Source organism: Danio rerio, chromosome 24 (assembly GCF_052040795.2).
Source record: "Danio rerio strain M-AB ecotype USA chromosome 24, GRCz13ab, whole genome shotgun sequence".
NCBI classification, from domain to species: domain Eukaryota; kingdom Metazoa; phylum Chordata; class Actinopteri; order Cypriniformes; family Danionidae; genus Danio; species Danio rerio.
This window is the reverse complement of record NC_141044.1, coordinates 33139240-33151957: the sequence shown is the minus strand read 5'-3', so window position 1 is coordinate 33151957 and position 12718 is coordinate 33139240. Positions and strand designations below refer to the sequence as shown.

Genomic DNA, 12718 nt, shown 5'->3' with positions numbered 1-12718 from the left:
AGATGTTATACAGTGCTTAGCATAAATGAGTACACCCCATTTTGAAAATGAATATTTTTATCCATTTCTCAGTGAATACAAGTAATATATTTGGGTACGTTCGAACTAAACAGATCTATTTATGAAAATAATATTTTAGTCACAGATCTTAAGAAATGGATAAATATTGCATTTTTATTAAATATTTCATATTTAATATAGACACATTTTGGACTGTTATCGTAAGTTATTTTGTTAGATTAGCTCTAGATTTGTTTTCAGTACTGACTAATCTAATGGATATGCAGAAATATAATTTTGTAAAGCATCCTATAGAAAATATTAACTTTAAAAGAGAGATTTGTGTTTACTTATACTGTATATGTTAAGTATTGTATAAGTATTGAAGCACATTTTGCTGATTTAAGCTAAGCATAACACTAACATATTCCATTACATAAAGTCCACACTTATTTGTAATACTTTGATACAGGCCAATAATTTGAACTTTAAAATTAAAAACAGACAGTTTTTAAATTACTGTATGATAATCCCAGATGACTGATGACTAAAACGTTATTATTTTACATTTAAAATGTTATTTTTATTGAATTTCTATTTTTTATTTTTTTTATTTTAACATTAATTTACATTTTTTATAGTTTATTATATTATGTTTTTTTATACAAAGTATATCACTCTTTTGTGAGATAATTTTCAACATATATTTGAAAATATCAACATATATACATATATATATATATAAAATATCAACATATATACATATATATTTTTGCCAATGCAAAGTTTCTATATAAATATTTTACTGTTCATTAAAGCTGTAGTTTTTGTCAAATTAATCAAAGTGTAAAAATATAACTACAGTTGAAGTCAGAATTATTAGCCCCCGTTTATTTTTTCCCCAATATCTGTTTGTTGGAGAGAAGATTTTTCCAACACATTTCTCAACATAATAGTATTAATAACTTCTCTAATAACTGATTTATTTTATCTTTGCCATGGTGACAGTAAATAATATTTTACTACATATTTTTCAAGACACTTTTATACAGCTTAAAGTGACATTTAAAGGTTTAACTAGGTTAATTAGGTTAACTACGCAGCTTAGGGTAATTAGGCAAGTTATTGTATAATGATGGTTTGTCCTGTAGACTATCAAAAAAAATAAAAATAAAAATAAATATATATATATATATATATATATATATATATATATATATATATATATATATATATATATATATATATATATATATATATAATAAAGAGACTAACTATTTTGACCTTAAAATGGTGTTTAAAAATTAAATCTGCTTTTATTCTAGCTGAAATAAAATAATAAGACTTCAGAAATAAGAATCAGAAAAAAATTGTATCAGACATGCTGTGAAAATTTTAAAAAAGAAAAAAAAAATCAAAGCAGGGCTATATAATTCTGATTGCAACTGTAGGTCAACAGTTCACAAAGAGACTGACTAAGACTTTTAAAAAAGTAAAAGTATGAAAATTGTCTATAGTGGTATCCAAAAATAATAATACAGCATCACAAACCCAGCCATGTAAAGTTTGACTTTTTTTATACCATTTACTGAGGAGATATGTTGTTCGCCAGAGGCTATGAGTGCTGGAGACAGTCATGAGGAGGGTCGACTGGTCTTTCGGTTCAGAGGAGAGCCTGTTGGGTCATTCATCCAGCCAAACCTCAGGCCGTTAGAACCGTCAATTGCTCACGCCATGTTTCTGGACGTCACTCATGACAACGAGTGTCCCATTCAGGTCAGCAAGACCTTTAAAGACAAAGAGCATATACATATTGGCAATGCATTTTTTTAATATGAAAAGTCTAATTGTTGTCTTGTAGGTTCGTTCAGCATATGATGCTCTGCCCAGCTCTGCTATTGTCTCTATGGCCTGCTGCGCCTCAGGCAGCACTAGAGGATATGATGAGCTCGTCCCTCACCAGGTAAAAATGGGATTTCATTTTTTATCCGAAATTCAGGCTTGAATTTCGAGGAAATAGGTAGTCTTTGAGAATCACATCTGTTGAAATAGTCCTTCAGATGGGCTAAGCAAATAACCCATCACATGGGCTACGTTACTGTAGGTCAAAACATTCATAAATCTTTTCACTAAACACTAAAAACTTATGTATGTTTTGTAATTGAATTAAATATATGAATGTGATTCATTGAAGCTTTCGTGTATATTACACAAACTATCATTATTTTAAAAAGTTCAATAGTTATTGTATAATTAACACACAGGTGACCATGACTCAATGTGTCATGATCCAAAATAAACTGAAGGAGACCTAAGGTCACTTCATTGCTTAGTAATTGACAGATCATAACCATTGTCTTACTTCATCCTGTTTTTTTGTGACATTATATATTCAACTTATTTAGCAATGTGGAAGTAAGCTCTTTACTGTGATTGTTTTAGGACTTCTGATTTCTTTGGCTATAGGGGAAATGACTAACAAGTGGCAGTAAATAGTCAAAGTGCTTGCAGTGTGTTCATGACATACATGAACAGTTAAATAATATAATAAGAAAATATCAGTTTGGTGCATCAGGTAGCATTAACAGCCTGTTTTTATGGCTAAAAATGAATGGAAACGAATGAGACCAGAATTCTCAACACAATAAGGTTACAATGGCCATACATGCTCTTGCATGAAAGAATAAGGTCATTACTAAAGTTTAAATTTGCACTGAATAGATCTAAAGTGGAAGAAAAGACTATTATAATGTTAAAACGATTTATTTTCACAAGGAATCCAGAAAAAGAAAAGAATCCTGAAAAAATGTATCGTGGTCATTTTAAAATATTAACAGAAACAGCTGTATTAACTTTTATTGTAAATTCACAATAATAATATTTAGAGTGTATTATCAAAAGTCAAAAGACTGTGAAAATTAAAAAATAAATGTGACCACCCCAAACTTTTTTTTTTATTTTTTTTTTTATTGAACATTTTGATTTTGAGCAAGGCCTGAGATTTACTCAACAACAAAAAAGTAAAATAAAATAAAAACAGTAGTACTGTAATAATAGGTACAAAATCAGGATTAAAACAGGTCTGATACAGTCTCGCTCATATTTAACCAAAACTGTACTTTTTTTTTTTTTTACTGGCACCATTTATTTTGGCTGTGGTGTTCTCTAAACTGATAATGTGAAGTTGATAGAGCCTCCACAATAAATCAACCGAAGCAGATGGATCCATCCATATTTTCAGGATTGTTTTTTGATTTTCAGCAGTCAGAACAACTGACAGAACCCTTCTTTGGTTGATGGATAAGGAGAGTGATAAATCATCCAGCATGAGAAATAGCAATGGGTCGCATTGGATCTGAGTTTCCATTAACTCGGATAGTAGGTTTCGTACCTTGGACCAGAATAATGCAATTTGGGGACATTCCCAGAACATACTTATAACAAACAAACAAACAACTTATAGAGTTGTTGCATAAGTGACAAAAAGGGTAGGGGTAACAGGTAGGGGTAGCATAAGCCATAAAAATTATTTATAATGAATTAATTGATGAGCTGGGGTTTTTGAAGTTACAAAACAATTCTCCCAGACAGTCTCTAAATCAATAATTGTATCCAGTTCTCTCTCCTAAAACCCCTTAATTGGGATATTTGAAACCGCACCAAACTTTTGACATTTTTTTGTCTTCAGCTTCAATTCGCATAACATAAACACCATATTACATTACTTGCTCTTTATCCTCTTCATTCTTGATGTAATTTAAGAAGGCATTTACAAATATCATTTACATCTATTCAATGAATGTAATCAGCATCCTTGGTTCTGTCACCTCAGTGCACCACCTCAATGAAAATCCCTAGACATGTTTGCTAATCCTCGAACTTGCACAAAGTTCTTATAAATATCTGGGTCAGTATTTTCACAAAAACAAACGCTTTCATGTTATTGTTTTTTTTTTTTTTCCCTTTCATCCGTGACAAAGGGTTTCCCTTTTTTGCCAAGGGTATCTGCCTTTAGGGTATACCTGTGGTTTGTCCTGAAATTACATTCTTAAACATAGTTGGTACCAGTGGTGGAATGAGTACAGAAAAATTACACTCAAGTAAAGGTACCATTACTTGCCTAAAATTGTAGTGCAAGTAGAGTAACAGTATCTGTTGTAAATATTACTCAAAGTATTAATAAAAAGTAGACCTTTCACAAGGACTCGTGAGTAGTTAGTATTGCGCTGTAAAAAGCTGATGCATTTACATGTAATATGTGGATGTGTGTAAACGTTACAGTCTGTAGTGAATTCAGTTATTGTCCTGGAGGCACACAAGACATTAAAGTTAGGTAAGATTTAGGTTGTGATGTCAGGTGATCAATATGAAAGTATAGCCAGCGTCTAAGGACATTACTTTGTCATTATTGTGTCCAATAATGACGTCTAATTCCTCTTGACCATACCTTGAGAAGTAGCATGTTAAGATGCATTAACTTAATTTCTGATGATGTGCTTGAAAATATAGTAATTTAGTATGTACTACTATAAATTACTGCATTATATAGTAATTTATTATAATAGTAATTAAAACTCAAAGGGGGGCTAATAAGTTTGACTTCAACTGTATATATACATTTAAAAACATAAAAAAACAACTACAATCCAAAGTAAAATATGATAGCAAAATTTGCTTAAAAACCTTAAATGATGTAATGGATCAAATGTTAGCAGGTAAATTGTTTCAATCTTTTTGACCTTTAAACATACAAGCTCTTTTACCAATAGATTTTTTTAAACGATAAAAAAAACATTAGTCTTAACAGAATGTCAGTCAGTGATGCAGTGGCGCAGTAGGTAGTGCTGTCGTCACAAAGCTAGAAGGTCGCTGGTTCGAGCCACTGACGATTTTTACGGGGGCACCAGCTAGGATCGCCACCCGTCGCTTACAATACAGAATCGTCCCGTATTTGAGAAAGAAATTGCGCATTCTGTTTTGACTCAATACGGGATGGGTTTTGACATTTTTTTTTTAAGTAGCTTTTCATACAATCATCCCACACGTATTTTATAAAGATGCCTCATTTCCTACTTTTGATTGGGTAATTCTTGATGTCATAGATAGTTTGATTGGTCTTTGTCCAGTGAGCAGGGCGGGTCTTTTAGGCGGAGTCTGTCAAGTCTTGACAGAGAGTAATGGCAGATGCTTCTCCAGGTTACACCTCCATCTGAAAGTTTCAGAGTTTAAAAATTGACTGCAAAAGTATCGCAGAGAGTAGGAGGAAACAGATACCTGGCTTCACAATTTATCAGAGAGCGTTCTGTGGCTCTTGCGGATCTGGTAGACGTGCAACAACATGCTTCCGGAGAGCAGCATTCCCGCAATGAAAGAGCTCACAAAAATCAAAGCATAGTCAGACAGTTCTTTGTACCCCAAGTCTCTCCCAAAGCAGACATGGTACTGACCAGTGTAATCATTAGTAACAATATTTAGGTTAATTGATAAATAATGCTAAAAATAATAAAAACCTATGTATGTATTCTTAACGGAGTAAAACTATGTCAACAACTGAAACCACAGTGGAATGAATGGCTACATTCAAACTTAATCTCAGAATTAGATTTGGCCTGGTTTTCACACACTGGGTCACAAATTGTAGTTTGTAAAAATTCTGTAAATACAATGTAAGTGGATCACATTCCAATGTAATATTATGATTTGTTTGTTAAGGTTAAGTCAGGCACATAAACATTAATTTATTACATGAAACATTACATTTAAAGGGCACCTATGGTGAAAAATCTACTTTCTTTTCAAGCTGTTTGGACAGACGTGTGTAGGTATAGTGTATTGAAGCGCCGTTGTGTGTACCCTGATAGAAACCTATGTTTAGAATTCTAAAATACATGGCGCTGCGTAGCGCAACGATTCGGGACACTTCATGTGATGATTTTGATACTCTCTGCTTGGTCTGTGTCCGAGTCGTACATGTACGGCTGAATGCTGGTTCTCTCGCTCATGTCACTTCTCTCTGTCTGCCTGTCTGTTGCAAACACAGAGCGGGGGGAGCTCTTGGCTCCGCCCCCTTCTTACGATGGGCAGTAAGCCGAAATCAATTTTCATGTGAAGCAACACGTCCCTAAAACAGCGAGTTGTGTTGTGTACACACCCCCAAAATTACACTTTTTAACACATTATAATAAAAAAATCTGAACTGTGTGTTGAACTAAACCTAATGTTAACAACATAATGCCCATGTAAGGAAATTAAACTAGTAAATTGCAACTTTCCATATTTTTTAATTAGAAATAGGCTATATAAAAATTTACAAGCTTATGTTTGTATGTAGTTTGTGTATGTACTGCTTCCATGTTTGGATAGGTGTTACTGCAAATAATGACAAATATTTTAACCAAATTATGTTATTAATACCACCCTTTAAAATTAGGTTCATTAGTAAAACATATTTTAAGTTACCATAACAGACATGCTATTGCGCCTATGATTGGGCTGTGGCAACTGCTGCAGTATGCGTCTCTTATTTTTTTGTATTTTATATTTATGTGCACGCAGTTGCTATGTTTAGTATCTACCATTATTAAAGCTAACCAATTTAGCTTTTGTTCAGATTTCAGTTGTGAAGGAAGAGCGTCTCTACACCAAGTGGAATCCTGATGCACTGCCCTCTTCTGGCAGGGAGGTGAACTTACACTCTGGAATAACGGCAGGAAAACTGGCTCTCAACAAACTCCACCAAGAGCTAGCAGAGAACGGCTTCACCCAGGTAAGGATGATGTTCATTCATTGCAGATGTCAAACAAATGTAGAATGAGATTGCATGGGCATAAACTGCATTTACAAACAACAGCAAATCGTTCTTTCTTTCTTTCTTTCTTTCTTTCTTTCTTTCTTTCTTTCTTTCTTTCTTTCTTTCTTTCTTTCTTTCGTTCTTTCTTTCTTTCTTTCTTTCTTTCTTTCTTTCTTTCTTTCTTTCTTTCTTTCTTCCTTCCTTCCTTCCTTCCTTCCTTCCTTCCTTCCTTCTTTCTTTCTTTCTTTCTTTCTTTCTTTCTTTCTTTCTTTCTTTCTTTCTTTCTTTCTTTCTTTCTTTCTTTCTTTCTTCCTTCCTTCCTTCCTTCCTTCCTCCTTCCTTTCTTCCTTCCTTCCTTCCTTCTTTCTTTCTTTCTTCCTTCCTTCCTTCCTTCCTTCCTTCCTTCCTTCCTTCCTTCCTTCTTTCTTTCTTTCTTTCTTCATGCGTCTGTGGTGATGAATTAAACTGATTTTACTGTCTTAACTGCATTCTAAAAACATTGTAAACTTTTTGCAATTATAAAACTCATTCTTGATCACATTTGATAAAGATTGATGATCACAGAAAGCTCAACACAGATCTTTTATTCCCATTTGCGTTGCTCACGTCCTGTCTTGTTGATATGATTATACACATTACTACGTGGCTTTCAATCAATTTGGTGTGTAAACCACACTCCTACATCAATTTGGTGGGCCTCAAAATGGGAGGGATTTGGATCCTATTTTAACATCAGAAAAAAAGAGACTTATTATGTTAATATCACTCCAATATGACAGTAGGCTTGGGCGGTATCCAAATTTTGATACCGTCAAACCGCCTCCATATTTTACCCCGGTATCCGGTATTACCGGCGTAATAAAAAAATTATGACGTAAGGCTCAGACAGCGTCACCAAACTGTTGGCTTAAGCCCAAACCATTCAGAAACTGAATACATTCTATGTGACCTTAGGCTCGCGGTCAGAGAGAGAGAGAGAGAGAGAGAGAGAGAGAGAGCGCACAGCATCTCTCTCTCTCTCTCTCTCTCTCTCTCTCTCTCTCTTTTACACATACACACACACACACACATCTCTCCCGCGATTTATTCAGAAATTTACTCCCACACCGTAAGAAATCTGGCCGGCTCCCGCGGAACAGCAGCGGGAATGCAGAGAGCTGTAATCGGGCAATAAAAATTATACCCGATAGGTCCCGAGTCCGACAGGTACATTTTGATTGACAGCTTTATACAGCCCGACATTAAAATGTGCTCATGCACACAGCTCTAATGCATTTTTTTCAAGAATGAGTCATTTATATGTTTTAACATCATTTATTCGTAACAAGTGTAGACTATAGGCCACTTGAAAGTTGGAACAGAAATAAAATAAGTCCTACAGCTGTAACATCGTAACATCTCAGCACTCTATAGGTCTAGGTACATGCACTTAGCCTTTAAATTAGCCTACACACCAATGAAAAGAAATCTTGCTTAACAAATCAAATTAAAATAAACTCTAAATGGTGACGGGTATTTTGGCAATAACGAAATTAAGATAAAGGCTCTGCAAGATGTGTTTCTCCACTTCTCTTCACAATCTGGCATTAGGGCGGCGGTGAAGCTGAATATTAAAAGAATAATGCCACCATTAGCCTGTATACTCTGTCTACATTATGATTATATGGTTTAATTAATATTTATTTATAATTTAAAAACCCTTTACGCACCAAGATTAGGCTACGTGTGTTTGTGGAGAAACATTATTAAATCCACTGGCTTTAGCGCAGTCTCTCACTCATGGTGCGTCCAGCAGCTGAACACCCTTTCCTGCTGCTACAGGTCGAGATGCAGAGTTCTGGTCCGGCTGATTTTGCAAGGTTTGGGTAGGATTTTATGTTCATCTTCTACCAGTCAGGAACATGCATTTAATTTTCCATGACAGCAGTTTCACTTTAGCGAATGTCCTCGTCTTTTTACCTGTCAGCTTGCGGTTTAGGGCTCTACCGTAATACGCAGTGTATGAGCGACCGCGAAATACCTGCGGCTGGAATAACCGCTACTTCTGAGCTAGTGAGTGGCTTGACCGCCGTCAAAATTTGCTTTTTTTAATACTTCATCATCATTTGTTTCATCTTTGCAGGGATGGATTTTAATGCAGGGATTTGGATTTTTTCGGGTCTCGCCGGGTTCGGGCAAAGATCTTTAGTTCTAATGCAGACATCTCGTTCATATTAACCACGTCTCCCTTCTGTTCAGTCGAAACTGCCAAACTGCAGGACACTTTGAAGCGCGACTCGTCACGTCACCTCCCCCCCTCCCTCTCACCCTCCCTCTTACCCTCCCTCTTCCTCTCTCTCTCTTCTCCACACTGTCCCGTGATGACAACCACACATACGTTTTTGTAGGCATTAAATAAAGGATATTTCATATTTTTTGACGGTATAACGGTATTGAAACTGACACCGTTGCTATTTTTAGATCCCGCGATATACCATAATACCGTAATACCGCCCAAGCCTATATGACAGTGGACACACTTTACCTAAACAAAATTCTGTAAAAACAGCTTCCAAATATGATTTTCATCATAGGTGCCCTTTAACATTAGTTAATGCACAGTGAGTTAACAAGAACTATGAAAGATTGTATCTACTTTAACTAATATGAACAAATACTGTACACATGTATTGTTATCGTTTGTTCATGTTAGTAAATGCATTAACTAGCATTAAGTAATACAACCTAAAGGTAAAGTATTACTTTTTTTTTTTTGCTAGTTAAAGTGTTTATTTCTAATATAAAAACACCTTGTTTTACAATCTCAATTTCTAAAATATTCAGACATCTTTTATTTTTTATTTTTTTTGGAGCCACTATAAATTAATCATATTTATATCGGTATTATGAGTGATTATTATGTTTGGTGGAACTGACACCTATTGGTTTTTTTTCCTCGTAACCTACACCTTTCATCACGTGCATACGTCACCATGAATCTGTGTCTTTATATCTGTTCATCATTTGTGTTTCAGGTTTACGTGGATCAGCTGGATGAAGACACAGTGGCTGTGACCAGGCATTGCCCCAGCACACATCAGTCTGTTGTGACAGTGTGTCGTACGGCCTTTAAAGACCCCAAAACACACCAATTCAGAGAGTCTCTGGCCCCCATGTACATCCCAGGTATAAATGGTGACACTTTTAAAGAGGTCATCACATGAGAAACTAAATGTTCTTAGATGCGGAAGTTAATATAGGTGGGCATTTCAAAAATGTAAAACCGTAATCCAGTCATACCTTTGGATAACTACTCAATCTACAATCCACCACGGCTAAATAAACCATGTGTTCTGGTAAAGGACAACCAGAAGATCAAAAAATAAAACATAACTTTTATATTAGGATAGTTTTTTTCATCGTAAAGTGTTTGGAGTAACGCATTACAGGTGCTGTTACACAAATTTTGTAATCATATTCGTTTTTCAAGTAACCAATACCAGTAATGCATTAATTTTTAATTTCTAAGACTGCAGCTGAAACTGTGAAGAGATGAATTTCTTTTGGCCTGAACTTCACATTTCGGTTTTGGTGTAAAAGGGCCTAACAGTACATTCAACACAGGCTCATTGGAATAACGTACGCCCATATATATCCCATATATATTTCTGAAAAGTGCAAATTATGTAGCCAAAGCTATGTATGGCTACGTTTCATCTTTAAAACTAACTCTACGGGGTAGTATGACACCGCTGACAGCTTCTGTTTCTTTTTGCGCTACCAGCTGACTGCTTACCTCCGTGTCGACAGCGTTTACACTGTTACCAGTGTGCCCAGTGGCTCGCCATGTATGTCAGTGGCCTTGAGACGCAGAGAGGAGTTGACCGTGATGACAGGGTTTGAGTCTGGCGAAAACGGTTCCAGAAAGCAGATAAAACAAAAACTACAGGCAAAAAAAAGAGGATCTAATAAATAACAGGGTGAGAATGTGGTTAGATTTGAAAATGTGGTAAAGATCAGGTGTCCGCGAGGGCTTTTCTTTTTCTGGATTACCTTTGAAATAGAGCTTAAATCGAGCCCAAAAAATTTAACCAAACCTTACCCAAGCCTGTACACCTTGTGTCATACCTTGTGTCTTTTCTGCATACCTGTCAACCTTCCTGTTTTTGCCAGTGTTCTCACATTTTTTACCATTCTATCCTGCTGTCATCCCATTTAAGCATTTTCCCATATCTTTTTTATTAAAGTGAAAGTAGCATCAAAGATCCGATCTTAAGTGTGATATAGTGTAATTGCAAGAGCTGTTCTAGAGAATTATGCGTTCACTTATTTTTTTTGGATTGATACCACATTGAAATAAATATAAAAATGGCTGCTTGTGAACCTCTGAATCAGTTAATTCACGCCTGTTTCACACCCGCACATGCAGGAAGTTGCTGCGGCCCTTGGTGCAGATGAAAAGTAAAAATAAAAAGTGCATTTATATATAAAGGTAGATAGGTAACTGGCCTGCGGGCTCGTACAGAGAATCTAAACTTTATTTTGAAAACACTGTGGATTGGGTGTTAAGAAAGGGATGATCGGGTCGATCAGTGCTTTTGAAAACACTATCAGTTGGGTTAAGAGATGGGGGTGGGTGGAGTTATTGGTCAGTCAGTCAGTCAGTCAACAGCGGCCTCTCGTGGAGCTATGTGAGAACAGCAGGTGCGAATGGCACTCATGAGAGAAATTTGAGATCTGAAAAAGCTTACATAGCTGCCCCTGGTGGATTCGCAAAAACATAAACGCAAAAACAAAATACCTTTGGGGAAGTATTTTGCACTGTTCGGAAATGTATATTGGGGTATGTACAGTTGAAACAAGAAGTTTACATACACTGTCTAAAAAGGCACATAAACATTTCTAAAAAGTCAGATGTTAATGTGACTAAACTTTCTCTCTTTTAGGTAAGTTAGGATTATCAAATTTGTTTCTGTTACGCTTAATAGCAGAACAATAATAAAAAGATATTTTTTGAGAAATTGTCAAGTTTACATACAATAAGATTTATATGCCTCTGAAAAAGCTCAGATGATGGTGTCAAGGTTTTGGGAGTTTTTGATTGGCTAATTGACAACATGTAAGTTAATTAGAGGCACACTGTAAAATAGTATTTAAGGAAACCTTAAACACACTGCTTCCTTTTGTGACAACATGGGAAAATCAACTAACCTGAATCAACAAAACAGCCAGATTACAAATTGCTAAATTACACTGGGAAAAGGAATAATTTTTGGAGACATGTCCTGTGGTCTGATGGAACTAAGATTGCACTGTTTGGCTGTAATAACCAGTGTTACATTTGGAGGACAAAGAAGAAAGCTTACAAGCTTAGGAACACCATCCCAACTTTGAAGTATGGTGGCGGCAGCATCATGTTGTGGAGCTGTTTTGCTGCAGGAGGGACTGGTCCACTTCCCAGCATAGATGGCATCATGAAGAAAGATCATTATATAGAAATACTGCAACATCTCAAGACATCAGCCAGGAAATTAAAGCTTGGCCACAAATGGGTCTTCTAAACAGACCATGACCCTAAGCATACTGCCAAACTAGTTCAAATGTGCTTTAAGGACAACAGAGTGAATGTTTTGAAGTGGCCATCACAAAGCCCTGCTCTCAACCCTATAGAAAATTTGTTGGCAGAGTTGAAAAAGCCTGTGCGAGCAAGACAGCCAACAAATCTGACTCAGGTACAACAGTTCTGTAAAGAGGAATGGGCCTAAATTCCTGCAAACTATTGTGAGAAGCTTGTGGAACGATACACAAACCATTTGACCAAAGTTATACAGTTTAAAAGCAAAGCATAAAAAAAAATACCAAGGAAATGTGTGTAAACTTTTGACTGTCTAGAAATTAATGAAAAATTCTCTCATTATTCTGGCATTTAGCAAATGAAAATCATTTAGG

The 12718-nt window shown here is 35.6% G+C and overlaps 1 protein-coding gene across 36 annotated transcripts in view; it reads left to right on the top strand.

Moving 5' to 3' along the window:
- Positions 1 to 12718, top strand: part of aglb (amylo-alpha-1,6-glucosidase and 4-alpha-glucanotransferase b) — a 76058-nt gene that overhangs the window by 31856 nt on the left and 31484 nt on the right. For all 36 annotated transcript variants that reach the window (XR_015525153.1, XR_015525152.1, XR_015525129.1 and 33 more), the window contains exons 14-17: positions 1613 to 1776; positions 1862 to 1963; positions 6611 to 6766; positions 9805 to 9955. Coding sequence is in view for 2 of the 36 variants with exons in the window: in XM_087309768.1 (XP_087165894.1) it covers positions 1613 to 1776; positions 1862 to 1963; positions 6611 to 6766; positions 9805 to 9955 (573 nt within the window). In the remaining 34 variants the exon portion in view is untranslated. The remainder of the gene's footprint in view (positions 1 to 1612; positions 1777 to 1861; positions 1964 to 6610; positions 6767 to 9804; positions 9956 to 12718) is intronic.